We start from the raw sequence: 17,380 nt of genomic DNA, 5'->3' as shown, positions 1-17,380 counted from the left end.
TGCTTTATTCAATCAGTTGATCCCAGAAGTAGGTTGGGGTTGTAAAGTACTGCTTCCCAAACAATGTATTAACATTTAGGGTTGGACTAAGGGGTAGTGGTAGCTGTCCTTGTGTATCTTGAGGTCTCATTTGCAAATATCCAAAGGGATGGATGGACAAGGTCTTGTGGTGATGCAAGTTCTGATAGAATTGCACAAATCCTACTGATTAACCAGACCACAGTGCCGAAGACCAGGATGAGGTCATGTCCTCTGAGGGCCCATCGTCCCCTTGGCTCTCCACCTTTCCTCTTGCCCCATGCTGAGCAGGTGGGCTGGGCCAAGAGCAGGGCTTTAGAAGTCAGGCAGCTGGGGCGGGGCGGGGGGGAGGCGGGGTGGTAACTGGTGAGGACATTTATCGGCTGGAAAGGCTTCGGTGAATTAAGCCCCCCTGAGCTTCCGTTTCCTCTTCTATAAAATGGGATTGTTGGATTACATGGGATAATCCCCATAATTTGCTAAGCACAGATGCTTGGTTTTCAATAAAGTGGTCAATAAATGACAAACACTACCACCTCACCTTCTCTTCACAGCCAAGCTTTTTGGAAGAATTATCTTCCTACTGTCTTTGCTTCAGTTTGTCTTCTGCTTTCTCCATGCCCCTGATGTTACATTCCCTAATTTCATACACGCTCCCCTTCCTGCAGCCCCCACTGCCAAACCCATTGGATACTATTGTCTTTTCTTACTTGACTTTCCCCCTCTTTTAGCACCGTTGAACACAAACAGGTTTCTTAAAACCCTCTTACAGTTGGGTCATTCCGTGACATCATTCTCTGCTGGAAGGTTTTAACATGGAGAGTACCATGAATAGATTTCCACTTTAGAAAAATTACCCAAAGTCACACAACAGCATTTTCACAGTACCCGGCACATAGGACCTAAGTGTTGGCCAATATTGCTATGGGTTGTCATGATTCGCTATGTCCCATAGTGTCCTGTGATCTCTCTCATCACACTGTGTTGTCACCTTTGGTTTTGTTGTTCACCGTCTCCAAATGAGAAAGCAGAGAACTACTATTCTGTTTACTTCTGGGGATGTGGGGGGATCACACTTTTCTTCAGGCAGGGCCACGTGACTTCCTTTGGAGAATGAGGTGCTCAAGGCTTCAGTGCTTTCTTCCCTTGCACGACAAATGTGAAATCACATATTGATATGGAGATGTAATGCTCAGCCACGACATCCAGGGTAGTAGTCTTGGAGAATCCCCTGGATCTGTAGCAGACTTGAGATGAGTGATAAATCAATCTTTGTTGTTTTAAGACTTTGAGATTTGGGGGGTTATTTGTTGCAGCAGGAAAGCCTAGACTAATACGAATAAAACAGAATTCTAGTCCTAGAGCTTAATGCCATGTTCAGCACATATAGGACCTTAATACATGGAGGTGGAGAGCATAAATGAATAAATAGGGAACAGAAGGAAAAAAACCAAGAAGGCATCTCCTCAGGCTTATGTATTGGAGTCCTTGGCTGATTGGTTCAGTAGTTAACAATCCTTTGCCTTTCTATAGCATTCATGAAAGTCTTTCATACCTATTACTCGTGTGTTTTACACACCATTCTTGGAGCCAGATACCCAGCGGGGACTGAGTATCAGTAGCATGAAATTGTGGCAGAGTTAGAACTCAACTCCTGGTCTCTTGACTTCTGGGTCAGGACTCTCTCCATTGCTCCTTAATACCTACAAATGAGGCCAAACGTGTAGACTATAGTTGGATAGGCTGTCATCAATCCCTGGGGGTCCTGGACAGAGTGTGCCTGTCTCTATGGCAGGCTAGCCCAAGACTTGGCAAGAGAGGCCGGAGCACAGGTCCTAATAATGGACATACTGGGATTCATGCCCAAAGGACGTCCATACACACACACACATATATACACACATGCACACACTCTGTCTCTCTCACATTTGTTTACACATGAATTCCAGCTCTCAGTGTGTCCCCACGCGTGCACGCTCAAACCTGCCCCTGCACACATGCATACACATACTCGTACTCACATACTGATACACATTTAAATGCTCTTTCACTTATTCACATGTAATTGTGTGTACACACATTCACACGCACGTGCATACACACATAAATGTGCTCACTCAAATGCTGACGTATACTTAAATATGTGCTCATCTACCCACAAATCCCCATGTACAGTTGTGTAACTGAAGACAAGACACTTCTTGTACATTCACCCTTAAGTACTTGTACCTATTCTTACATATATGTGTGCACACAGAAACATGCAATCCATACTTATTTACGTGTACATTTATAACCACAGAAGCAGACATACTTATGTTCATACCTGTACTTGGTCATACACACTCTCTTGGAGGTTACCTGTTTCAGTATATTTAAGCTAGCATATACATGTACACATGCCTATGTGCATACACATTTGTACAAATACACAGTCCCACAGTATATACAGGGGCATAAATACTACACAGACACATGGATGCTGTAGTGTAAGCACTTAGTGCACACTTCCGCGTGTCCAGACAAGCTGGATGGATCCCTCTGGCTTCTAGCTCCCAATCTTTCTCTTGTAGCCTGCCAAGGGGCTGCTCTAGTTCAGGACCCCCTTCCCTCTTTTTTCCATTCCCGTTCCAACTACCTTTGTTTTCTGCATCGCCTCAATGAAAGTCCCTGGAAAGGTCAGATGAAGGGCTGGCAGCTTCAGCCCTCCCCTCGTCGGGAATGGGTAGAGACCCCTGTTGCTTTTCTGGCTGCCTCTCTCTGCTTCTTGTCTGTTAGCGCCGGTGAATAAAGCCAGGCGCTGGGACGCAGATAGTCAGGCCTGGGGACTCCAGCTGTTTATACTGCTGCTCTTGGAAAGTTTCTGGCACTGGGACTACATCCATATCACCACGGGCCCAGGAGGCACAGCTGGCTCTTTGCGTGGTCGGTGGGACTGAGTGCTGGGCTGGGAGTCCATTCAGTGAAGCTCCCTTTCATCTCTGATTTCCTTATGATGAAAGGAAACAAGCAAGGGCTGGGGAATGCCAAACATCCAGGAATTGAATATTTATATATTTGGCTCAGGAGAAGACGGGCTTTGGGGGGAGATAAGATCTGAGTTCAAATTCCACCTCTGCCACTGATCAGCTGTGTGACTTTATGCAAGTGACTTAACCTTTCTGAGCCTCAGCTTACTTATCTGTAAAATGGGGATAACATTTCTGTGCCTCATGGCGGTTGTCGTGAGCTCTGAATGAGATGACATATGCAGAAGTGCTCTGCTCGCTGCCTGGCCCGCAGTAGCATTTAAGGCATGGATGTGGCTCTTGTTATTAATATGGGTCCAGTCTTGCTCTCCAAGCATATTCTGAGTGACAAGGAAAGAGGGCTTGAATGGGAAAGTGGTCCAAAGGGTTTGGTTGGTGGGATCTAGATGAGAAAGAAGCTGAGGGTGAGGGGAAGCCTTGGCCACGCGAAGAGCATTAGACCTGGGTTTCTGTCACACCTGCTTCATGCTGTGTGACCTTGCTCCGTGCTGTCCCCACTCTAGCCGTCAGATTCCCTCTCTGTAAAATGAAGGACTGCCTTAGACAATTTCTTAAAGTTTTTCTAGTTCTGAGATATTAGGTTCTGTTTTTCTGAAATCATCTGCAAAGTAAATTAAATGCATATAGATAACTAAGGACCCCAGTGGGGGGAGGAAATCACAGTATTGTGGAATGTACAAGCTGAACATGGTAACTCCTATTTTGGATTAACATTAATTAAGAAGGAGAAAACTGTATCACCTGTGGACCACTCCCAAGGAGGCACATCATTGCCAATTCTTCATTCTTCGTCTGTGGATTCTGTTTCTCCACCGCAGGGGGCCGTGTCCCCCGGGCTTACCTTGCGGGCTATCTCTGGTTTTAGTATGTACTATTTTCCCCTGAGGTGTGCTGAGCCTGGCACGAGGTGAGGTTGGATTTCCGCTTTTGATACTGCTTAGGTGGTTGCTTATGCATGCTGTGTGGGTCTGTGGCCCCTCGATTTCCTGAGTCTTTGCCCTTTGATGTAATGCCAGGGTGGTGCCCAACGAACACCTTCTATGGGTCAGGAGAACTGGATCTTTATCCATGCCTGGTGTGTCCGTATCTGTTTGCTCAGCTGCACACTGGGGGACATAGTGTCTACCATGTCTACTGTGTAGAGAGTGGTCAGAAGACCAAATATTTAGTGAAGGAATCAGATGAGAGAGTGGGTGTGAAATGTGTTGAAAATTATAAGCTGTATTTAATAATAATGGCTGATATTCACTGCATGTGTACTTTGTGTCAAGCACCGTGCTCAGCATTTTCTGTGCTTTATCTCTTAATCCTCACAACACGTCACGAGGTGGATGCTACTGGTACCCCACTCTACAGATCAGGAGGCTGACTCAGGCTACCCCGCCCGGGGTCACAGAGCTGAACCTTGAGTTTTGTCTGGCCAAGGAAGATTGTGTCTTAATTGCTATGCTGTCTCTATAGAGAGCAAAATGCAGCAGGACTGAAGTCTGGAAAGGTAGGCAGGAGACATGGGGGAGGGGAAATGGAGGCTCAGGATCGTACAGCTGATCAGTTACAGCTTTGCAGGCTCCATTATCATCATCATCATCGTCATCAACATTATCATGGGAAATTAAGAGCACTGACAAAAAGCATTTACTGTGACAAAAACTTTCTTGCACATAATTTCCACCCATGATACCTTGATGAAGTCAGTATGTTAGTCACCACTGGGGATTTCATAGATGGGGAAACCGAGGCTTAAAGACATGAAGCAAACCGGCTCCTCATATATAGTGAGTGAGGCCAGGTCTATGTGATGCCAGAGCCTGGCTTGTAACCACCACACAAGCTAAGGGCAAACTGCTATTCTTTTAGGAGGAATCTGTGCCCAGGAAATAGATCTCTGTGCGGCCATTGTAGGGAAACAAGTTGAGATGGGTTTGGAGAGCAGGTATGTACACCTGTTCTCAAAGAACCAAGTTCTTTACATAACTGGGAGGTCCCTGACTTGATCTGATGACTATGTACCATTCCAGAAGGAGAGTGTCACCACACAGAGAGTATGAATAATGTGCTTCTGATTTGGGAGGGACAAGAAGAAAAGCATTGGGAGCTCTTAAGACACCATTCGAAGTGTGGAAAAACTTGTTTTTTTTGATCTGGATACCCAGTGAAAAGCAGCCATGTTTGTTCCTAGTCAACAGGTGGGATCATCTCGGTTTGGAGATAATAGGCCTATTAAATTTTAGGGAGTTTGATCAGTTGTCCTTTGGAGGCGGGCAGGGTCTACTTGACCCTATCAAGACAGGCCTCTTTGCAAAAGGACAGATTTTGGACCATTTGCCCCATGACCGATAGAGCTCAGTGATTTTCACCAGTCTGGGACTGAAAGATTGGATCTAATCTCCATAAATGTTTAGGACCAAATAATTGTGTGAGTCAACAGACACTATACTTGATGACTGGTTTATTTATTTTAAGAAGTTATTGAGTACCCATTATTAAATCACCGCACCAGGGACGCCTGAGTGGCTCAGTCGGTTAAGCGTCTGCCTTCGGCTCAGGTCATGATCCCAGGGTCCTGGGATCGAGTCCCGCATCGGGCTCCCTGCTCTGCGGGGAGCCTGCTTCTCCCTCTGCCTCTGTCTCTCTCTCTCTCTCTCTCTGTCTCTCATGAATAAATAAATAAAATCTTAAAAAAAATAAAATAAATAAATCACCGCGCCAGCTGCTGAGGTTACCACGGGAAACAAGACAAGATTCCACCCCAGAAATAAGTTACGTTATGGCGAGAGCAGGGATGAATAAGCAGACGGTTAACCCTGTTACGTGTTACACCCCGAGTGGTAAGTGCTGTTACGGCCACTGTAAAATGTGTCACGAGAATGGGTGGGAAGAACTCATCGTAGCCTTGGGGCAAGCACACAGGTGAACTCACACGTGTACCCGTGTGTGAGAGTGTGCAGGCTTCCTGTGCGTGCAATTCCAGCATAGACTTAGAGGAGCATGGGAAGGAGTCAGCAAGGGAAGGGGGGCTGGTCTGGTGCTCTAGGCAGAGTCCTCAGTGGCACCAGACAGAGACACACCTGTTTGGAGAACTCTAGGGCTTTCCATTATCCAGAAGGGGAAGCGAGAGAGAGAGAGAAGAGAGATGAAGCAGGGTAGAATCACCAAGGGTCTTCTACGCTTTGCAAAGGAATTGGGGCTTAGTGCTGAAGGTGAAGGGGAGCCACCAGGGAGGCGTTGAACAGGGCAATGGTGTGATTGGATCTGTATTTCAGAAAGACCAGTGTGTGGGAAAGAAGGCTCGGAGTGGGGCTGGATGAGAGTTCAGACTCTTCTGCAGTAATGTGAGCAAGCCCCATGGAAGCCTGAACTTAACTAGGGCCAGGGGGATGTCCAGAAATGGGTGGTTTAGAGGATTTCCTGGCAGTAACATCTGTCTATAGCACTTGGTGACTGGCTGGCTGCTCTCACTTGGCTCATAAAGAGATGACTTTAGGCTGCTTTAATTCCTTTCTCACGAGCTAGATCACTCCCTTCAAAACAAGTACAATTTATTTTTTGTTTTGTTTTGTTTTCAAGGATTGAGAAAAAATTTTTAAAGTATCATTGCATTTATTTATAATCACAAGTGTAGTATTTGCTCCTTGCAGAAATTCAAAAAATAGGGAAAGACTGAAAGAAGAAAATTAAAATTATCCGTTAAGTCTGCAGTCCAGGGATAATTGCTATTAATGTTTTGGTATTTTTTCCTTCTGGTCTTTTTCTCCAGTATAGTTGATTTATTTTAAACTTTTTACTATGAGAATGTTGAAGTATATACAAAAGCAGAGAGAGGAGTTGAATCAACCCAATAGACCCACTGAGGCTTCTAGAAGCAGCCTTCTGCTCTTGCACAGTTGAATTGTAAACTTACAAGCAGCTCTTTACATTTTTTTTTTTAAGATTTTATTTATTTATTTGCCAGAGAGAGAGAGAGAGAGCACAAGCAGAGGGAGTGGCAGGCAGAGGGAAAAGCAGGCTCCCCACTGAGCAGGGAGCCCGATGCGGAACTCAGTCCCAGGACCCTGGGATCATGACCCGAGCCGAAGGCAGATGCTTAGCCAACTGAGCCACCCAGGCATCTCTACATTTTCTTTTCATCTAGAACTTCAGCCTGTTGCTATAATTTTGTTTCTGTTATCCTGGGTGTTTGGCATGTGCTAGCTCTGCTGTCTCTTTGGCCATTTGCAGATGTGTGTCTTCACCCAAAACATTGAATAGGACAGTAAAAATGCCCCAGTCGCACGGTATGCACTGGAGATCTGAAAAAAACACCAGATTCTCCCCTCCTTGGGGAAGCCCAATGCAGAGGGTACATATTTCTGCGAGCGAGATGTCCCCAGCAGGAAATAGCAGCCTGTATTTTGACTCACTCACCATAGTTGTCTCAGCAATGGAACCGAAGCTGTTGATGAAAATGTTGCAGCTCACATTCACCGGGGGACCTGCCAATCAAGAGAGATTTCCTGCTTAGCTCCATGGCCAGGAAGGAACCCACAGGATAGAACCCCTTCCTGGAACACTGACTTCAGGGATGGATCCCTCTTGGTGGAGGAGACCCTTACATGCCCTCCACCCCACCCCTGAGCAGCAGGGACTCCCAGCCACATCACTATGCCAGATTCCCTGGTCCCCAAGCGAGCACCAGGTACAGAACACCAGAGGCTAAGCTAGGATGTACTTTCATTAACACAGGATGATTCATCATCCTGCCATATGGCTGAAATCCCTTCCCCAAACCCCATCGGCTGCCTTCTAATTTGTGGCTGAAATGTATTTACGGCTCCAACATTTGGAGGCCATCTTGGGAATCGCAAGGAACAGCAAGTTCCTTGCCTTGAACTTAGGAACCAAGGATGATTGCCTGAAAGGGCGTTGATGGGAATTACCAGCTGAGGAATCCAGAGGGAACCTCAGGGGAAGTCCGTAAGTCTTTATTAAATACTTTCCAGGCAAGCTTTTTGAATTCTACTGCAAAGGATAGGAAAGACATGGAGGAATATTTGCTCTTTGGGATCTCATTGTTAGGGGACCTCTGTCCAGCTGAAACCCAATCTCTTCATTTTTATACTATTAATTGGAGCAGTTACCTTCTACTGAGCATCACAGGGTTTGCTGCTGTGCTGAGAATGTTACTGATACTATCTCATTATATCCTCTCAACAACTCCAGAAGATATGGTTATTACCTCCATTTTGCAGATGAGGAAACAGAGGCTCAGAGAGGTTATTTGTTCATGACCACACAGCTAGTAAGTGGTTGAGCCAGGGTTGGAGTTCAGAGTTCTCTAATTCCAAAGCTGGTGACTGGCTGTACTTGGAGGAGAGAGGTTCGGAGAGAGGAAGGGGCATGCTCAAGGTCACAGAGTGGTAGAATGCTGGATTTTAAGCACTGGGCTTCCCCATAAGCTGACAAGGGGGCCAATATAAAATAACCAGAGAGGAGTGTGAGACTATGGGTAAGATTGCTATAAACAGTAGGCGTCTAGGTGTAAGAGAGGTTCTGTGGAGCAAGGCATTAGGAAAGACCTCGTGACGGTGATAAACCTTGAGCTGACCTTGAAGGTGGGGAAGACTTGGATAATAGCTCATAATCCTTCACATGAAGATTGCAGTGTGCAACCTGTGAATTTTTTCAGGTCTGCTTTCTTGTTGATCCCCATGAGGTCCTGAGGGAGCCAGGCCAAAATCACTGTCCCTGCTGTGGAGCTGAGAGTTTTAATAACTTACTTGGGCTTATTTAGCCAGCAAGTGGTGGAGCCAGGACTCACACCCAAGTTTTCTGATTGTGGAAAGAAGGAAGCAAATGTCTTTGTGTCCCCTCTTACCCATTCCTCTCTGTCCCTCTTTAGAAAGTAGCCCAAACATTTTACCCAAACTCAAAGTTTCCTTCTTTTCAGAAATCTTGGTGTGCAGGAAGGGACCCAGTCTTGTGGTAGGAATCCAGGTTTTCCCTCCAAGGGAGTGCCGGGCTTCCTGGGTTTTTGAAACTCCAATACTCACTGGCTATTTGATTCAGGCACGCCCCTTCCTGTTTCTGGGTTACAATTTCCCCTCTTGATCTGGGTAGACACTCTGTGCTCCTTTGGTTTGGAATTCCCTTATGGAGGCTATCCATGTGAACTACAAGGTTACAGGGTTTGGGGGCTGGAAGGTTTCTTGAGGGTCACCTCATCAGTTTCTTCCCAAACTGCAGTAGAATCACTGGTGAACCATTTACACTGCAGAGTCCGTGGCCCAACCCCAGACCCAGTGAACCTGAATCCTTGCCGCGTGGCCCGGAGTGTCTTGTTTAACAAGCTAACAGGGTGATTCTCACACAGGCAAGTTTGGGGGCCACTGGTCTAGTGGCGCCAGCTGCCCACTCAAGGCTGAGTGCTTGAACACCTCCGACGGTGGGGACCTCATTTCATCGTCAGCAGCTCTTTCCATAGCTGGATACTTCTGTCTGCTAAAAAAGTTCCCTTTTGTTGAGTGGAAATCTGCCTCCTTGTCACTTCCACCTAAACAAAGACCCATTAAAATTTTTTTTCCCCCTCATTTAGACTCAGACCCAGGCTTTTCTTTTCATTCGGTCTCATGCCATTAAAATGCCCCCAAGAGTTACTGCCTGTGCCTTGAAATGACGCACTCAGAGTTCCCACCAGGCGCTGCAAGTATCTGCTGCTGTGACACCCATATAAATTGGATTCTGATTTATGCGTGTGAGAGGGCGCCAGCCAAAGGGACCCCTGGGGAGGTGCGGCTCATTGATATAAATCTGAAATTAAATTATCCTCGAGAAAATTACAATCCGGCTGCCTGTGGCAGCAGGAAAATGTATATATTTCATTAAATATTAAAGTTTAATTTTGCTTTTGTGTATGTGTTTGTATTAGGCTGTGCCCCTGATCCTGGGAGCCATTATCCTACACAAAGTCTTAAGGAGGATTCAGACTATCAGCGCTGGAAGGGCCTAGATCCTACTGGATCATTTTACAGATGCGGAAACAGAGGCCCAGATATGTCAAGTGATGGCCTTCGGGTCACACTATCAGGTCAGCAGTGGGAGGACTGGACTCCAGTTTTCGCCCTCTTTCCTTCTGTGTCCTGGTTTGTATGGCCACTGTGTTCTGCAGACCGAGCCTACTGTTTCTGCCACCCCATCTTCAGGAGAGTCAAGAGCAGGCAAGGCTTCTGGTGCCTGCAGAGAACTGCTGAGTGATTAATCACTCTGTGGAGTTTTCAAACAACACAGGCCTCTTCCTCTTGTGTTAGGGTCACAGGGCCTTATATATACGGCCTTTTCGGGAGCTCTGTGGTTTGTATGGGGCTTTTGGGAATGCTGTTTGTGCCTTGAGTGGAAGTGTGAAGGGACCAGAGGACTCAGGGGCAGGAGAACCCTCATGGCTCTTACCACGAGGGAGAACAGAGAAACCTTGCTTCCCAGTTTCTGGGGCGTGGGGGTGGGGGAGGGGGGTGTCTAGAAAGATGTATCTTGCTCAGAGCCCGACTTGGAGGGGACTGAAGGGGGTAGAGACACTGCAGGTTTGGGAAAAACCTGAGACATTATCTAGTCCTGTAGATTTGGGGCCCGGATGTTCAAAGTAAGGCTCTCAGACTGGGGAGAAGGGTCTTCGTTAATTCAATAATTTTATAGTCTGGGTCAAAGTTTACTTCTTAAAACTGTCCACTGCTAAGCCAATAAGTAAGTAAATAAATGAATGAATAAACAAATCAACAAATCACTAGCATTAGACAAAGAATTGAGTAAATGTAGCTGAGTGAAAATCCTAGTCTTGACGGCATCCCTTGGAAAAGTCACTTAACTGCTTTAAGCCTTAGCACGTATTTTGGTTCATTCGCTCATTCATTCAGCTTTGAAAGGTTTATTGAGGGCCATCTATGTGCAAGTGCAGTGCTATGCGTGAAGGATGACTAACACATGAACCCTGGATGAATACACATTCAACAAACGAGTTCCTCCTTTCTCTGGAGAGCTAGACCGCGGCACTCAGGTTGGAGTTCTGAGAGAGCCCAGCAGGGGGCGTGGTGGGCCGGAATGCCGGAAAATTGTCCCAGGCGCGGGAGGCAACCTGGTGGTCAGCTCTTGAACGTGTTCGATTTGGCCAATGGTGTTTCTAAAAGATGTCATTTAGCTGCCGACTTGGAAGATTTCACAGAAAACCCTAGACTCAAGTCTTACCTCGGAAGGCCTGCTGCCCTGGGCCTGCATTCCTACCTGGCAGCTCCCTGAGCCTGTGCTTTCTGGTTTTCTCTTATCCCCATCCAGCTTCACTCGTGTCATACCTGATCCCTCTGGGTGTCTGAGGTTGTGACCCTGGTGAAGGGCTGGGGTCCAGACACTATAGCAGCAAACTTGGTCCTGACTTACCTGCCCTTGAGGGAACCAAGGTCATGCTAAGGATGTTGGAAGATCGGGCCTCAGGAGAAGGGGCCAGGGGAGCCTGGAGGTAAACAGGAGTGGGAGGTGGGCCCCAACGACCCACCCCAGTGCATCTCACAGGCCACTTTCCATTTGCAGAGCTCTCTGAGAAGGGTACTTAGAGAATGGGGAGCAAGGTAAGCAAATATTAGGGAGCTGTTACCAGCTGTCACATCCCTTGTTTGGTCTTGGACTTGAGCCAAAAGAAACAGTGAGGAAGGGCATCTGGAATCAAGAGTTGATTAGAAGGCTGGCAGTTGGTCCTTGAAATAAGATTTCTGCAGGGGTCCTGGGAGGATGGTCGGAGTGCACAGGATCCGCAGGAGCTCCTCAAGACCACACCTGCAGAAGTCTGCTCAGCGGCTTGAGATTACTGCAACTTCTGGGGTGTCCCCGGACAAAGGGGCCCTGCCTCCTCTCGTAACAGACATCAGGACCTCGTAGGACCCCGAGAGCTCAAAGAAACTTCTCAGATCACTCTGGTGAGGATTTGTAAATTGGTTGCCCACAGGACATATCTGGCTCACAAACATGTTTTGTTTGAATTTACATGTTTTCAGGATCAGGAAATTTTGCATAAATCTTGATTTCTGGCTCTTCTTAGAATATTGGATGATCTGGCAACATGGGGCCCTGATTCCTGCAGGGTAACTGTGGGCTGGGGCTAAGGAGAGGCTGTCCCCTTTCGAGGGACCTGCACCTCTGTTTCTCCACAGTTGCTACAACTCCCTTTGGCCTTACTTTTGGCTCACCTCACTCATTTAAGTGACCTGCCTAATCCCTGTAGCCATTTGAAATTGTGACTCTGAGTTAGACTAGAACGTTTCAAAATTATATATCAATCCCTGGGAACTTCCAGCTGATGAATTTTAGTTGGAAATTTCTTCTCTAAAAGAAATCAAAGTAGGATGGCTTGGGAGAGAAGCGAGGGTGGGCTTGCTCATTATTCCCTCAGCTCCCTTTTCGGGCACAGTTTAAAACCCACAGGTAGAGCCAACTCTATCCCCGTAGAGATGAGGAACTGAAGCCCAGAGAAAGGAAGAGGCTTATCAAAGTTCAGAGCATACGTTTGTGCCTGAAGCACAACGTGGACCTATTTCTCCACATTTCATGTTTGCCTATCTGTCCATTATACCAGAGGGAGCCAATAGGTTTTTTTTTTTTTTTAATCTTATTTTATTATGTTAGTCACCATACAATACATTATTGGTTTTTTTTTTTTTTTAGATTTTATTTGAGAGAGAGCGAATGAGAGAGAGAGCACGAGAGGGAAGAGGGTCAGAGGGAGAAGCAGACTCCCTGCTCAGCAGGGAGCCTGATGTGGGACTCAATCCCGGGACTCCAGGATCATGACCTGAGCCGAAGGCAGTCGCTCAACCAACTGAGCCACCCAGGCGCCCACATTATTGGTTTTTGATGTGGTGATCCACGATCCATTGTTTTCGTATAACACCCAGTGCCCCATGCAGTACGTGCCCTCCTTAATACCCATCACCGGGCTAACCAATCCCCCCTCCCCCCTCCCCTCTAGAACCCTGTTTGTTTCTCAGAGTCCATAGTCTCTCATGGTTTATCTCTCCCTCCGATTCCTGCCCCCCCCCATTTTTCCCTTCCTTCTAATGTCCTCCATGCTATTCCTTATGTGCCACAAATAAGTGAAACCATATGATAATGGACTTTCTCTGCTTGACTTATTTCACTTAATCTCCTCCAGTCCCATCCATGTTGATGTAAACGTTGGGTATTCATCCTTTCTGATGGCTGAGTAATATTCCATTGTATATATGGACCACATCTTCTTTGTCCATTCATCTGTTGAAGGGCATCTTGGCACAGAATGGGAGCCAATAGGTTTTAATTCACCTACTGACTCCTGGCAACCAGAGGTATTGCTGAGGGGGATTCTCTGAGGCTTTGTTTCGGGCTTGGTGGGGAGGAGACAGAACTGACTAACAATGTCTGCCTGTGGGCGAGGAAAGAGTCACGGGATTCATACCCTGTGTTTACCATCTGCATACAAAACCATGCTGCTTGATTCTGTAATATAGGAAAGCAGACCCCTGAGGATCTGGAAGGAAAGTTTACTCTACCTTTAAAGTTGGGCCTGATCCTGGCGTCATATCCAGAGGTTCTCCCCATTAGCTTATCCAGGAAATCCGAGGGTGACATAGGCTTGGGCGCGGAGCGGGCGGCTTCAGCCTCCTTGGAAGCAGCAAGGCTAAGAAAGGAGAGGGGAAAGCAGAGGGTTAATGATGGCTGTGTGATCATATGCCAGCCTTGCCCAGACCCAAGAGCCACCAGAGTGTTCTCAGCCTGAGAAATAGGCAGTGTGGGTCCTTAATGAATGAGGAAAGGCCAGGTTAAATTGTTTAGTCGGCCAGATACCCGCCAACATGGGATCCTGGCAGGCAGCTGTGTGTCTCATGCTTCGGAGAAGCTGCTACCTCTTCAGGCTGCCTCTCTGGGGTTTTGTGCAATCACACTCGGCTGTGGGGCCTCCCTGGAGAGGAGATCGAACGGTTAACTTCCCAGGAGGCCCAGCCCTGTGTTTTAGGTGCCTGCACTCTCATGGGTCTGGGGAATAGCACATCCAGAGGGAGTCTTAGAGATCTCATAGTCTAGCCTTTCCCCGAAGTTTCTTTTCAGAATCAGCCACTAATTAAAAAAAAATGTTGCCCAAGTCAAATACATTCGGGAACAGAAATTTAACCAGGCATCTTTACCTCGAGTCTTCTCAGAAGCTTTAACAAGCTTAGAGGCCCATACTTAGGGGACTACCATCTCATGAAACATACAGTTTAGAAAATGCTCAGTTGGGAACATTGAGGTACAGTTAGTGGAAGAGGCTGACGTAGGTCCCAGAGTAAACCAGTCTGCCTCAGTGTATCCAGACCGGGGGATCTGAGATCAGACTGCTGGGGTGCTTCACACTGTTTCTGTCACCAGCCCCCATGCAACAAAGTACTCTCAGGTCCTCATTCATGCCACGGCATGGATTACTGACGTCTAAGAACAGTGGCTGTCCCCCTGCCACACTCTCAAAGGTGTGCAGATTTCTAGGAAGAGTCAAGATTGGAAGCTGAAGGCTTAAAGAACAGTCCTTTGGGTTGCTTTGGGCAAATGAGATTTCCTAGGCCTGAACTGATACCAGGAGATAGCTGGGAGCAAGTGCAAATGTGGTGTGTGGTGCTCTCAGGGGCCAGGACGTTGAAGGACGCGCATGCATAGAGGGATGAGTGTGTGCACGCACTTGTGTGTGTGTGTGTGTGTGTGTTGCATAAGATGGGAGCTTCTGTCACCTAGCCAAGTAAGACATCGTGTTCCCCAAGGATCTGCACTCAACCTCTCTTGTTCTTCGCCTTGGCTTGTTTCTGATCTCAGTTGTAACAATTTAAGTGATCACCTCTAATGGATGGCTCTCAAGTCTCTCTTGCCTGGCCGATCCGGAAGCCCCCTTTCTTCATTTGCAAACACCTGCAGGGCGTGTCTAGCTAGATGTCCTGCCTGTGCCTAAAATTTATCTTGCAAACTGAATGCCCCAGCTTCCTCTCTGAACTTGCTCCTCCAGAGCCCGCTTCCCCAGACAGCACCAGCATTTGGCCACTGTCTAGCCTACAAGCTCCAGAGCCATCTTGTCTCCTCGTCCCCCTTTCCTGTCACATCCCTCACTCACCAGGTCCTGGACCATGCTACCTGGTAATATAATTACTTGTGTTTGTGTTTGAAGACCAGGAACCATGGTGTTTTTATTTATTGTTTATTTGTTCTTTTAATCCCCTGCTGTGTCTACCATGGTGTCTCAGACATAATTGATACTCAGTGATTGCACAGTGAATGAATGAATGAATACGATGCTACTTTAATCAAATATTCTGGTTAGTAGGGTATTCATAAATATTCATGTATGGATTAACAATTTTAAAGTAATTACACTATTATTTCCAGTAAAAAGAATACTGAAAGCAATCTGGTATTCCTGTGCAATTCCAGAAGGTATTTCAGGATTATTTAGACACTCATGTTATGTAACCTGAAGATCCCTTATCCATACACTTAAGAGCTCATTTTGATTGATAGGATGAGGGACAAATGCATTTTACTGTTTTTTTGTGTGTGTGAGTCTGGATGTTTGTGAGTGGGTGTGATGTGGGCAGGTTTCTAGATGTGATGTGTTCAAGTGGGTGGATGTGTATGGATGTGTGTGGGGACTGGGATGCGATGGGGTGGATTGTGTTACATAGATACGTATGTGCAAACGTGAATACCTATGTTCGTGTGAAAGTGTTAAGTACAGCATTTGTGTGTGTACATGTGGGATGGATGTACATGTGGGGTATAGGGTGTGAATGTGTTGAAGGCTTGTGTGGATGTATGTATGTGGTATGTGCATTGCATGTATGTATTTCCGAAACGTACTGTGAGATATAATATAGGCTAGCGCAAAAAGAGTGAAAAGAACAGATGACTGGAATTTATCCTGTCTCACTTATATTTTTTTTTAAAGATTTTATTTATTTATTTGACAGAGACACAGCAAGAAAGGGAACACAAGCAGGCTCCCCGCTGAGCAGGGAGCCCAATACTGGGCTCGATCCCAGGACCCTGGGATCATGACCTGAGCCGAAGGCAGCTGCTTAACCAACTGAGCCACCCCGCCCCTATCCTGTCTCACTTATTTATAAGCTGTGTGACCTTGGGGAAGTTACTCAACCTCTCTGAACTTGAGTTGCCCCATAGGTCAAATTAGTTTTACACAAGCAGTAACCGTGGTAGCACAGCTAAAAAACACCTAGGACAGTTTTTGGTACATAATGGGCACTCAATATATTGTCTTGCTCTTGCCTTGCTCTGTGTGTGTGTACGTGTGTGTACGTGTGTGTGTGTGTGCGCGTGCGTGTGTGCGTGCTTGAAGCAGTTCGGAGCCCGTCTGCGGGCATCTTTTGCTCTCACTGCTGCTTTCGGCTGCACCGTTGGCCCTACATGGCTGGACAGTCATGCCGGATGCCTTCCATGGCCCACAGTTAGTACTGCAGTCCCAGCCTTTTCCCCATTCAGCACCAGACTCATGGCTGCTCTGTGGCTCTGGCGTGAGCAAAAGGGACCACAGGCCTGCAATGGGGGATTTATGACTTTTCTGCTGCTATCATTCACTTCTAGAACCTTTCTAGGAGTGGCGGTTATGAAGCTTTCATAAGCTCCTGTTCTCTCCCCAGTCCCTCCTCTCAGACAATAAGACTTGGGAACACAGTACTCCCTCCCAGCAGCTCCAAGAGAACCAGCCATCTCTTGGCCCTTAGGCCTCTTTCATAAGCCTGATCCTATTATGCCGAACGGGGAGAGAATGAATGTGCCCCAAAGTGTCCCCTACCATTGGCTATTAGCCAAATGTGCCATTTAATCCCGGACTCCTCCCCCAAGCTGAGGAGTCCTCTGGTCCCCCTAGCTCTCGTGTCTGCAGCATTTGTGGTCTGGTTACCTGGCCACTGACCCACTACAAGCGCTGGCATGGGGAGCTGAATTGAGGGCACGGAGACTCTGAGAGGTTAAGTAACTGCCCTCAGGTCACACAGCACTTTAACGACAGAAGGGTTTAGAACTCAAATTTTTTTTTTTAAGATTTTATTTATTTATTTGAGAGAGAGAGAATGAGAGAGAGCACATGAGAGTGGGGAGGGTCAGAGGGAGAAGCAGACTCCCTGCCGAGCAGGGAGCCCGATGTGGGACTTGATCCTGGGACTCCAGGATCATGACCTGAGCCGAAGGCAGTCGCTTAACCAACTGAGCCACCCAGGCGCCCTAGAACTCAAATTTTTAAGCTTTGCTTCATCCAAAAGCTACAATGTATGGGAAAGCCTTGTAAATTGTGAAGTGTATCCATAACG

General features: G+C 46.9%; 1 protein-coding gene across 1 annotated transcript in view; it reads right to left on the bottom strand.

Annotated features, from left to right (window-relative positions):
- The window catches only part of GLRA1 (glycine receptor alpha 1), an 82,646-nt gene that overhangs the window by 36,774 nt on the left and 28,492 nt on the right, over positions 1-17,380 (bottom strand). Inside the window, exons 2-3 of the mRNA XM_045902203.1 lie at positions 13,589-13,716; positions 7,452-7,519 (exon numbers count right to left, since the gene is read on the bottom strand). Of these exons, the coding sequence (XP_045758159.1) occupies positions 7,452-7,519; positions 13,589-13,716 (196 nt within the window). The remainder of the gene's footprint in view (positions 1-7,451; positions 7,520-13,588; positions 13,717-17,380) is intronic.

The sequence above is a fragment of the Mirounga angustirostris genome, unplaced genomic scaffold, assembly GCF_029215605.1.
Source record: "Mirounga angustirostris isolate CCGP_5_RB_7025 unplaced genomic scaffold, mMirAng1.0.hap1 SCAF_7, whole genome shotgun sequence".
Classification (NCBI taxonomy): domain Eukaryota; kingdom Metazoa; phylum Chordata; class Mammalia; order Carnivora; family Phocidae; genus Mirounga; species Mirounga angustirostris.
Note: the sequence above shows the minus strand (reverse complement) of the source record. Positions and strands in the feature narration are given on the sequence as shown.